Genomic DNA, 12268 nt, shown 5'->3' with positions numbered 1-12268 from the left:
TCAAGGAATTGTTCTATCCAGTGTATCACTAATTACAAAGGTGCATTTGAGTGTTGGGCCTGATTACCTTCAAGGGGTACTTGTAAAATTCCCCTGTAATATTCCTCCCTCAGGAATAGGACATCCTTGTTTGCCTGTGAAATTACTAGACCTTTATGGCATACCTAACCAAACAATAGAGTAGTTGTGCAACTCTGGAGAAAATGTCGCATCCTAATGGCTCTTTAAACCCTCAAGTCAGGAGATAGCTGAGTGGGTGTATTCCTGAAAGTCTATCGGAAAGGACAATCTCACTGGGACCTATTTTTTTATATATCAAGACAACACAGCAGTTGTGCAACTGTAGAGGGGTGGGCTGAGAAGTTAGCAAATGAAGATGAGACTACAACGGCCTTTGGTCGCATACTTTTTGCTACAACATCCGATGCTGTTTTATCAAAGGCTGCAGTGCACATTTGGGTTCAGTGACATCATGCCCCAGGTCACGATAACGACCTGTATTGCCTTTTGTGATATGGTGTCCCTTCTGTGACAGTCACAATAAAGGGGGTTAGGCAAAGGAGTACTTTTAACTGTGGTACAAAAAAGTAATTTTATTTTAGTGCAAAACTCGTTGACAAATAAGTGCAGAGACATACATAAATACATCTGGCACAATGTAATGTGAAAGTAGCATATCTAAGATACACAAGCAGACACAATCACACAAAAAGCAGGACCCAATTGCAACCCCCCTTCTCAACACACACACACACACAAACACTGAGGTGAAAGGCAAGGGTTAACAAGGGTATCCTCCTTGCCAGACAAAGGAAAGGTTGGCTTGATGGCATTGTTGAATCACCGTCATGGCAACTAAGAGACTGGTCAAAAATCTACCATTAGACAATGGCAGCTGCTCAATGAGTCTCTCAGAATATGCATGTTGCCTGGTTACAGCTCAGCCCTAAACCACACAGAGGTGCATTGCAGAGGTTGCTTTCACTGGGTGGGCTGTATGTACTCCACGGTACAAGGGGGGCTACACCAGGTGGGCAACCAAAGCGTTTCATAAAAATAATTTCACAAGACTGGTCTACTTTTTTCTATGTAATGCGCCAGTATCAAGTCTGGTGCAGCAACTTCCACAGATTATAGCGGAAGGAAGTGAATTGTTGGAGCACACTCCGCGATCGGAGTGCATCAGTTACATGTCTGGTATACCCCGCTGTAATTCAGGGCGTGTAGCTCTTCAGCTGCTTGAGGAAGCCGGGGTTGGGGCAGACCGAAGGACGTGCGGCTTTCACAGCATCAAGTGCCTCTTGGAATGAGAGCGTGTCCCGAGACATCAGGTACGCTATCGCCACCGAGGCCGAGCGGGACACTCCAGCGTTGCAGTGGACTAACACCACGCCTCCCTGTCACACACACATACAGTACACACACACTGATTGACTAATTGATTTTGCCTTTTATTTGTCTCGACACCAAAATACATCTTGTTGAAAAACATGAGGATAAGGCAAGCCCAAATGCATGTTGAGGAAATAATCATTTCAGTACACAGTAGACTTGACCTTTCCTATGCTAAGCAAATTGACACACACACAAACACATGCTTTACCTGGTTTCTGGCTTGGTCTATGAAGGCAAAGCACTCTGGGAAATACGATGTGATGTCAGTTTCAGGGACATCAAGCACGGTAACAGTTTGACAGTGGAATAAGTCAGGAAAGGCATTCTCCACTCCGTAGGCTACATTTAGGATGTGGGTCACCTATAAAAAAGTCAAAAACATTAATTATAGGTCATAAGCAATAATAACACTGAATATAAGCAGATACTTTCTAATGAGGAGACACAGCACTCAAAAAATCCTCCATAGAAATGCATGGGGTTAGTTTGTAATGCCAATATGGCCGTTGTCTACACATATCCCACCCCTTCCTCGCCAAAACGTTGACATGTGTACATTGAGCCAATCATGTGGTGTGATGTGACTACATTGAGCCAATTATGTGCTATGTTGTGCAGACATCGTGCCAATCATGTGTTGTGAACTCGCCGCTGGAGCACGGTTGGTGTCGTGAAGCCTTGCGCACGCGCATTTCTGCCGAATAGGATGCCCGATGAGTACCCAAAAAGCGTTGCAATATGGCCGCCGAGTGGATGGCTTGCCTAAAAGGACTTTGATATAAGCGAGTCTACAGCTATTTCATTGAATGCTAGAACGCACCCTATTTAATCTCTTTTAAATTTGAGTGTTGGTGACATGCTGCCAAAATAGCAATTCAAAATGAATGAATGGCCTAGAGTCCATGTATCCTATGTAGACTACTGTAGATGTGTTGGTAGTCTACCTTGAGTAAGAATATAGCCTATACCCTCTTGCAGGATTTTATAACAGTAAAATAATTTACTTCAATGTTTAGGTGGTGACTGACTTCACTTAGCATCGTTTCCCAACCTTGGGGTCGGGACCCCATGTGGGGTCATCTGAAATTCAAATGGGATCGCCTAAAATACTGGGTATCTTACAATCGACAAGTACATTACATTACATTTAATTTTAAAAAATATTAAAAACCCCATGATATCCAAGATAAGTAAGTTAAGAACACTGACTTTATTGACCTTGCCACTGAAAATGTAACAGATCACGTGCGGTTTACCAACATGAAAATCAATACACAGAGCGTGATCCCCTGTGACACTAAATGTCAGGCGTTGTTGGATCGGCCTGTGCAACAGCTGCACTTATTCATTAAGTTATCCTGCCTTCGAGTGACTGCAGAAGAATTTAAGAATCTGCCTTTGGGTCATTCCATGCCAAATCAACATATTTTTAATTCCTGCCTGACTCTCTTGGGTTTGCTTCATACTTTCTGAGAATAATGGTATGGTATTGTACCCAACAATGACCATGCAATTTGCTTCTATATTTCTCAGATATGCAGGGCTACAAAATGGGGTTATAGCTCTAATAAATTAGGGTTAAATAAGATTGAGTTCTGTAAGTTACTACTTTTGAACAATTCCTTGAATTAATTGACATTTACAGGGAGTGTTCTACAGTTGCATGTTTGAAAGCTATGACTTGATGGAAATTGTATGCAACAACATTTGGAGTAACTGAAACCCACCCCTTCTCATCACATCTCCATAATATTTCGATAATGCACACCGCCAACATATTGCACTTCTTTGCCACGATGAGGCCCACTGATATTGCACACTGTCCTATATTAGAGACTGCACAAAAACAATGAGGTCCTTATTACAAAATACAACATGTTGGCCATTTCTCCACGTAGGCCTATCTTTGCAAAGTTACGCGTCACAGACGTAATCACCGCCCACTTGGATAGGAGTGATAACGTCACAAAATCTAGACTGGAGTAACTCAACATTTCAGACATAAAGACGTCAAATAGCCCGTAAATATTTAGCATTTGGTATATATTTATCTTCTACTGTCCTTATCGCTTAGTTGTGTTTTTATATTATATACTTTTAATTACTTTCTGCTGTTAGTGAATGTGTGTGTGTGTGTGTTGTCTGTATGCTACTGTGACCTTGAATTTCCCCTGGGGATCAAAAAAGTATCCATCTATCTATCTATCTATGTATCTATCGTTACCAAATTGATAGGCCAAGGAGCCTGAAGTGAACACGCATATATGGCTATAAAAACTGTGCCTTCATTTTACAACTGAACACGAGAAAAAACTTTTATAACCCCTGAGCCAGCTCCTTACTATGTGATCTCAATGGAAATGCAGCGTTTGTTTGCACCTCCAAAAGCATGCATGGCGTGTTACCTCCCAAAAACGCCCACAAATACCCGTATGTTTGTGTGAAAGAATTGTAGCCTACATTCCCTCCACGGACCCTATTTATAACCATCATGATAACAGTTCGACAACATCACCTTGTATTTTCTCAACGTATCAATATCTTGAGCAGCATCTTGGGACGCTGAAAGAAGAACATATTAGACCTGCAATTCTGGGCACTGTCCGGTTACGCATAGAAAACGCTCGGCATATGTTGATCAGGCATGATATCTTACAGAGCAAAAGAAATGGTTTGATTACACCAACTTGTAGGTCCACACTCAAGTCCTGGACAAACCCGCAGGCTGCCTCAGGCTTAGGGGAGCATTCTGTAACTTGGACTGAGGAGCCGCTCCGAGTTTCTATTAATTGTCTTCCGGTTACTGTTGTCACTCTCGTAGACTGTTTCTTCAGATGTGATTTTGAAAATCCCTGAATTTCACTAGCTAGCGAATTCATAATTACGACAGTATCTGAACTGACCTATCCTTATGATTTAACGTTATTATTTGAGTTGGAAAATCAACCATTCTTCATCTTCTTCTTTCGGTTTTTATGGCGGTTGGCAACTAACTTTAATGGTGCATTACCGCCACCAACTGGACTGGAGTGTGGTACTGGAGTCTAACCTTATAAAAACCAACAAACAAACAAAACAAAACAAACAAAACAAAAGATCATACTAAATTCTTTTAATTAGTCCTGTATTCCTCAGGAAGCCAATTACATAGTTTACACACATTTCCCCTGTGTTTCTTTGGAGAATTTCTTCTAAGTTTAGCCTCAGCTGTTCTCCTTGTAATTGTGAGACTATCTTTGTCTTTCTTCCTGATATTTATTTCAGTGTAAAATAACATGCTCTATAGTCTCTGGACTACCACAGAATTCACAGTTGCCATCAGCATGCTTCTTCATTATTAACAAAGTTTTATTTAGACGTGTGTGCCCATACCTCATTCTAGAAAATACATCCTCCTCCTCCTTGCTTCTATTCGTATTTCTGCTCTTTCCCACTTTATTCTGAATATTATAGAACTGTCTTCCAGTCTGCCCACTGTCCCATAATGTTTGCCATTTACCCTTAACTATGTTTTTGACCATACTTTTAATTTCTGCTTTGCTGTAGTTTACTTCAACATCTACATTAGAATGTCTAGCTGCTTGCTTAGCACTTTTATCTGCTAACTCATTTCCTATAACTCCTATATGAGCTGGTACCCATACCAGAGTTATAGCAATTCCTGACATTACTAGATTATTTGCAACTTTCAGTATATCATATACAATGTCCTGCCTTGACTTTGACTGAAATGTTTTAATACTGATCAAAGCTGAGCTGGAATCTGAAGCAATTACTGCCTTCCTTGGCCTATTGATCTCCACCCAAAGCAAAGCAAGCCACACAGCAATCAATTCAGCTGTGTAAACTGCTAAATCATCACTGATTCTTTTTCCAACTTTAATGTTTAATTTTGGAATGACATATGCAACACCCATTCTTTTATCAGCTAATTTAGATGCATCTGTATAGTTAAATCCTCACTACCTCTCCATTAAATAGCTCTGCATCCTGTATTTGTCCATGTCATTATTTTGTTTTTCTTCCAATAATCCCAAATCAGTGGACACCTCCCTAGAAACCCATGGTGGGGTATCTGGGAAAGGTACAGTGGGACTTATTTTTAGTTTATTAAACCCCATTTAATTTACTTTACCATTGATGACCCAACCAAAACTTCTGACTTGAGCGTTTCCACGCTCTTGGCATTGCTTCAATACCGACTGACTCATATGACGTTCATTATGACCTCTCAAGTTTGCCCAATACACAAGGGCCAGCTGATCTCTTCTAAAGTGAAGAGGCATTTCTCCCATTTCCACCTGGATAGCTGTTACTGGCGTGGTTTTGACAGCACCACAGCATAACCTTAACGCCTGATTCTGGATCACATCCAACTTATTCAGCCAAGTTTTGGCTGCAGAGCCAAATATTATGCAACCATAGTCAAATACAGACCTGATCAATCCTGTATAAATTGTTCTTAGAGCAGGTCTACTTGCTCCCCACTCCACTCCGCATAGACACCTCATTACATTTAATACCTTCTTACATTTGTCAATTATTTTTTGAATATGCACTGCCCATGTTAACCATTGATCTAACCATATGCCCAAGTATTTAAAGGAATCAACCCTTTCTAACTCATTATTGGATAACTTCACTTTTATTTCCTTAGCCAATTTCTTTCTAGAGAAAAACATTGTTTTGGTCTTATCAATTGAGATTCTAAAACCCCACCTAATAGACCATTTACCCACTACATCAACTGCTTGCTGTATTTTATTCGCCACAAATTCTACATTCCTCCCTCTTTTCCATAAAGCCCCATCATCTGCAAACAATGCTACATCTACAAAATTCTCCACTTCCTTAAAAATGTCATTTATCATGATAGAAAACAACAAAGGACTGATAATACTCCCTTGTGGGATACCATTTTCTACCTGATAGCTCTCACTTGTCACCCCATTTATCCTCACCATTATTGTTCTTTCTGACAAAAAATTCTTAATCCATGTGAAAACTCTCCCTTTTATTCCCATATGATTTAACTTAATCAAAAGTCCTTCCTTCCACATCATGTCGTATGCTTTCTCAATATCACAGAAGACAGCCACCACTGACTCCTTATTTACTTGAGCTCGTCTTATTACATCCTCCAAGAATACTAAAGGATCCATAGTACCTCTTCCTCTTCTAAAACCACTCTGATAATTATGTATCAATCCTTTAGACTCAACTATATATATAAGTCATTCATAATTCTTTCCATTGTTTTCCCCATTTGAGATGTAAGTGCTATTGGCCTGTAGTTGTTAGGAATCTTTGGATCTTTCCCAGGTTTTTTAATAGGGATAACTATAGATTATTTCCATGCTCTTGGAATAATTCCCTCTGTCCATACCTTATTATATAGAAACAATAACGCTTCCTTTCCTTTGTCAGTTAAGTTTTCCAACATAGCATAACAAATCCCATCCCCCCCTGGTGAAGACTTACCTAACTTTCTCAGAGCATTATTGAGTTCAGTTAATGTGATTAATTCATCCAACACCCCTCCTATCACACCTTCATTCTCAAAATCATGTTTAAATGTTTCCATTGTTTCTGCTCTTGCTCTCTTTTCCTGTTGGCTAAGATTTTCATTACTATGTACCTTACTCAGAACCTTTGCAATTATCTCTGCTTTGCCAATGTTACTAGTAATTACATTCTGACCATCATTTAACACAGGATATCCATATTCTTTTCCACTCCCTTTCATTTTCTTTATCATTCCCCAAACTCTCTCCACTAGTTCTTCCTATAGTCACAAAACCTTCTCCAGCAACCATTCTTAGCCTCCCTTATAGTTTTCCTTACAACTGCTTGAGATTTCTTAAACTTAATTAGGTTTTGGAAATTATTTGTTCTTTTCAAAACTCTGAAAGCTTTGTTCCTATCTTTAATTGCTTTTTTGCATTCATTAGACCACCACGGCACTATTTTACTTAAATTCTTGGGTTTAGATTTAGGAATAGCTAAACTTGCAGCACTAATTATGCCAGCACTAATATCTTTGCATAAGCTTTCTATATCTTTATTCATATCTATTACTGACATCATCTCATCACTAAACTCTCTAAATTTGTCCCAATCTGCTTTTTCTAATATCCATCTCTCATTTTTGACTTCATGCTCAATTGCAACTTCCATTCCTACTTGAATTTTAACAGGGAAGTGGTCACTACCTATAGTGTTATCCTTCAATACCTCCCAATCACATTTGTCTGCTAATGACATTGTAGCTAATGTGAGGTCTATTGCTGATTCTGTTCCCCTAGCAATATCCAGTCTAGTCCCTGATCCATCATTCAGACAAACTAATCCTTCCTCATCCATAAATTCTAAAATCACTTCCCCATTGACATCATTCTTATCCCCCCACAAAGTACTATGTGCATTAAAATCACCACACCACATCACTCTCCCCTTTGTATCCTTCCAAATGTCTGCCAATTGGCTTAATTCTAATTGCCTACATGGATTATAGAAATGTATTATCTCTATATTGCCTTCATTTGACCAGACCTCTATTATTGTATATTCTAGATCCTTCCCTCTTTTAATTTCCCTATATTGAATACCTTTTTGAACAAAAGTTATAATTCCCCCACCTTTTCCCACTTCTCTATCTCTCCTTATTGAGGTATATCCTTTAATAATAAAATCCAGTTTGGGAATCAACCAGCTTTCCTGTACACAAATAACATTAGGTTTTAAATCAACCATTGCTGTCCGTGAAAATAATAAACTGACATTGGTAGTAAAGATTATATTTCCGGTTTGTGAAAGTAAACGACTTAAGAGTCCTCTAACTAGTTATTATTAGAAACTCTATAAATAGAACAGGCCTTTAAGGCCTATAACTTGCTATAATAATAATAATAATAATAATAATAAAAGACAACCTACAGATATGAATATGAATGATAAAACAACCTGCATAACGCACAGTACAAGAGTTTTGTGTTACAATTAGGGCTGTCAATCGATTAAAAAAAAATCTAATTAATTACATACTCTGTGATTAATTAATCTAAATTGATCGCATATATAATTTTTGCTGTGAAAGTATTTTAAATATTTAAATTCAAATGAATTATTGATTAATCAGTATTAGTGACATTAAAGTTCAAACAATCTTTTATTATTATTTTTACTGTTGAAATAATTGCCATAATAATCTATGATATGACCTAATATGCTGAGGAAATAAATTCAAAAGTGCTTCGGGAAGAAGTTTTTTTTTTCACATACAAGGCATTTCAGGCCACAGATATAACCTGGGGGAAACAATGAAAATAAATCAACACTCCCCTCAATGTCAACACTTATTTCTTTGCATTGATGTGCGACTATAGAATTGATGAACTCCGGTGATATGCAAATTCCTTGCTGCAGACATTGCAGAGGACTTCATTTTCAACACTTTATTTTTTATCAACACCATCAGGCCATTTTTAAAAAGTAAATGTTCCAATCAATGATCCAGGCAGCACGTTTTCTTTTCTCTCCTTCATTTTACAGTCTACTTTTTACTGACTTGAACGGCTCGGGGTCAAAGGTCATACGGAATCGATTAATCTGCACTAATTTTTTTAATCAGTTATTTTTTCTCAAATTAATTAATCTAAATTAATCAGTTATTTTGACAGCACTAGTTACAATATGTTATAGAATTCAAGATTTTAGCACTGTTACATTCATGACACTATACTTTTACAACTGTAGCCTACTGCACTTTGTATGGCTGCATCAAGGTTGTAACAAAGGTACATGTTAACTTAAATTATTAACAAACTCATTTTTAAAAATGTAAAAACTTTCATGGAGTAGACATGTACGACTGTTCTGGTCAAATTTCACAGCTCTCAAGTCTATCATCTTTGTGTAAATTAAGTTTGGTGTCTTTGTGTCAAATGTGACTGTGCTGGGGATGGGTGGGAAGTGGGAACACAGTGGGAAGTGGGAATACAGTGGGAAGATACGTTGGGGTACAGAATCAGTGTAAAGAATGAAGCCCAATCTAAACCCAATTTAAAAATGTATTTATTCAACAACGTTGACAGAAAAAAGGTGCAGCCTACATAATAAAAATCAATTCAGTAGAGACTACAATGAAGTGACAGCAAGCACCATCTTCACCACCACCATTTCACAATTAAACAAGGTTGGTTGGTTAACACATAAGGTGCTTATGACATGTTCCGTAAACATAACATTTTGGCCATTGTCCATATTTGAGGAATCTATGCACCCTTAGGCATGTCAACACAATGCGCACTATTATGCCTGTCCCTTTTTGGCGTCACTTTTTGGCATTTGCTGTTGTTCCCATATATTGTTGATCCTCTTACACAATCTCGGGGTCATAAATTGGCAGGATAAGACAAGCATACTCATTTTTGTTTGGTTATTAGAAGTATTTAAAAACAGCCTCTCCCAACACACACCGATGATTTATTAAAACCCACCCCCAAAAAAAGTTCATTTTGTACAAAAGCAAACATGCAGTGCAGTGTAAAAACATAAGCAGGACATTTCTGACTTGTGACTTGTGACTGACATTGTAATTATGATTATTGGCCACGGACATAAAAGCGGGCAGTATAGAATGTGTGACTTCTGCGAATGAGTCCTGAAACAATGATCCAATGTGTTTGTAATGTATTATCAAAGGACAAAACATGGGTGGCTTTCCTCGGATATGTCCTTCATTCAGTTAGCTACACAAATGGCTGGCTGAGACATCGAAAAACGAAGTAACTCAAAGAGTCCAGCGTAGCTTTAAAGTTGTACTGTGATACTGTACTGTAATGGCACTGTGTAAACATGTACTTCCCCAACCCAATACCTTTGTAGAAGTCTAAGGTCATCTAAACCAGGACTCTGGCATGAAAAGAACCTAAATTCTATATCGCTCAAGAATCTATCCCATTCCCATCATTGAAGTAAGATTTCAGGTTTTTTTGGCATTCAGTGGTTATGTATAAGATGCTGAGATGTAAATAGACATTTGGCAGTCACGAGGCAGCAAAGGCAAAGCCTCAATAAAGTAGCATGTAAGCAATATCCATGATTGTGAATGCTGAGTTTTACACTCCATTACACCAAGCAATGGCAAGCATATCCACATAATTTGCATTTTGACCCAAGAATATATTTTGGTATATCTTTGGTATTGAGAATACCACACAACATAGAATAAAACCTAAAATTGTTGATTTGGCAATTTCTCACCAACCCTTGATATGTCACTTCATCAGCTGATGTTACCTCTCTAATCTGCATAGTGTTTATGCAGTGGGACATAATTTAAAGTAATGTTTTAGGCTAAAACAAGGAATAGCCTATATACACTTAATCCACATGGCAGTCTCACGGAAGCACCACTGAAGTCCTTCCTTGTCAAAATGGTGATGATTGTAGTAGGACGCAGTGCACTATTTGGCACACACACTAAATGACCAGTCTTGTAAACAGAAACCCACTGTGGGAGAGAAGAGGTTAAAAAGTGAAAGCAGTCTGGCCCGAAGTCCCACCACCGGTTTGGGGGGTAAAGCATTAAGGCACGGTTGGTATAAGGGTGGGCAGGGGGTGTGGGTTGGCACAGGGTGCTGGACTGAGGCTCAGAATCTTCAGCCAACATGCAGCCTCTCTAGGCGAACATAGTGAGGGAGATCCACTGTGGAGAGGTAGAGAAGTAGGAGTGAAGAGAGAGAGAGAGAGAAAGAGAGAGAGAAGTAGGAGTGAAGAAAGACAGAGAGAGAGAGAGAGATGAAATGCTGTATTATTGAATGACATTGACATTGCATTTCTTCAGTTGAAGAAAGTTTTCATCTGAGAGAGAGAAAACTACAGTATGTTGACATGAAGTTTACAGTACAAACTATTTACTGGAACTGTAACAGCCATATAGTCTGGACAAGAGGTCAAACGCTTATTTGTCCTATTTTGTGGGCTGGATAATGCTTGTCTTGCCAGTTTACCCTTGTGCAGCGACCAATTGAACCAGCAGAACGATTGGGTCACCAGTTCACAATCGATTGGTGTGAAGAACACTCGAACAAAAGTAAATGTCAGCAAATGTCAGAGAGAGAGAGAGAGAGAGAGAGAGAGAGAGAGAGAGAGAGAGAGAGAGAGAGAGAGAGAGAGATAAAGATAGATAGATAGTATTATTCATCCTGAGGGATATTCTTCCTCTGCATTTGACACATCCGTTGTTAGTGAACACACACACAGCAATGAACAGTGAGTACACACATACACCTGGAGCGGTCATTGCTCCGGCGCTCAGGAAGCAGCTGGGGGTTAGATGCTTTGGTCAAGGGCACCTCAGCCATTGATGTGGACATGGGAAAGCACGGTTCAATAACTCCTCCCACCCACATTTTTCTAAGTGGTCAGGGATCAAACCAGCCACCCTTAGGTCAGCAGTCTAGGCACCAGTAGGACACAGCGGCAGCAGGACCATCTGCTTTTAAAAGTTTTGACAACTTCCTCTGTTTCCTTGTTAGAGGATGGGTCTATAAACTCTGGATTGTGTGCCGCCTGGACAGGTTTGGGCTAAGCAGTGAAAACAGCTGCATCGGTCAACAGACCCACTAATTACATGAACCTAATGAACTACTTTAACTTCACACCTAGCTCTGTTTAATGACAGAGAAACGTTAATGATAGCATACTAGGGGGCTTTAGGTAAAGGGTAGGCTTTATTAGAACTTGCTTTGTATCATGCTTTGTATCATTTTGTAAGCTATATCATTATTAATATCAGAGAAGAAATATTTAAAGTACAGTTAAGGTACATAGATGTGAGTGATAAATACCAGCCAAGAGCAAGCTGTGG

General features: G+C 39.0%; 2 protein-coding genes across 4 annotated transcripts in view; both read right to left on the bottom strand.

The window, feature by feature from the left end:
- Positions 1-565: 565 nt before the first annotated feature.
- Positions 566-4365, bottom strand: dusp19b (dual specificity phosphatase 19b). Of its 2 annotated transcripts, XM_076288913.1 has the most exons (4): positions 4052-4365; positions 3911-3957; positions 1604-1756; positions 566-1397 (listed from the first exon to the last, which is right to left on the bottom strand). In XM_076288913.1, exons 1-4 carry the CDS (start codon positions 4272-4274, stop codon positions 1215-1217), a joined length of 606 nt encoding a protein of 201 aa, XP_076145028.1. In that variant the 5' UTR covers positions 4275-4365; the 3' UTR covers positions 566-1214. The 2 variants fall into 2 exon arrangements, with proteins under 2 accessions (XP_076145028.1, XP_076145029.1); XM_076288914.1 differs by lacking the exon at positions 3911-3957 and having other exon boundaries at positions 4077-4365.
- Positions 4366-9451: 5086 nt separating this feature from the next.
- The window catches only part of capn1 (calpain 1), a 55007-nt gene continuing 52190 nt past the window's right edge, over positions 9452-12268 (bottom strand). For both annotated transcript variants that reach the window (XM_076288911.1, XM_076288912.1), the window contains exon 22: positions 9452-11104. In XM_076288911.1, the coding sequence (XP_076145026.1) occupies positions 11078-11104 (27 nt within the window). In that variant the 3' untranslated portion in view covers positions 9452-11077. The remainder of the gene's footprint in view (positions 11105-12268) is intronic.

The sequence above is a fragment of the Alosa pseudoharengus genome, unplaced genomic scaffold (assembly GCF_046254945.1).
Source record: "Alosa pseudoharengus isolate Yale_2024_CS ecotype anadromous, Long Island Sound unplaced genomic scaffold, YU_APseudo_1.1 YU_APseudo_1.1_scf_17, whole genome shotgun sequence".
In the NCBI taxonomy this organism is placed as follows: domain Eukaryota; kingdom Metazoa; phylum Chordata; class Actinopteri; order Clupeiformes; family Clupeidae; genus Alosa; species Alosa pseudoharengus.
The sequence above is the reverse complement of the archived record's forward strand: the minus strand, read 5'-3'. Positions and strand labels throughout refer to the sequence as shown.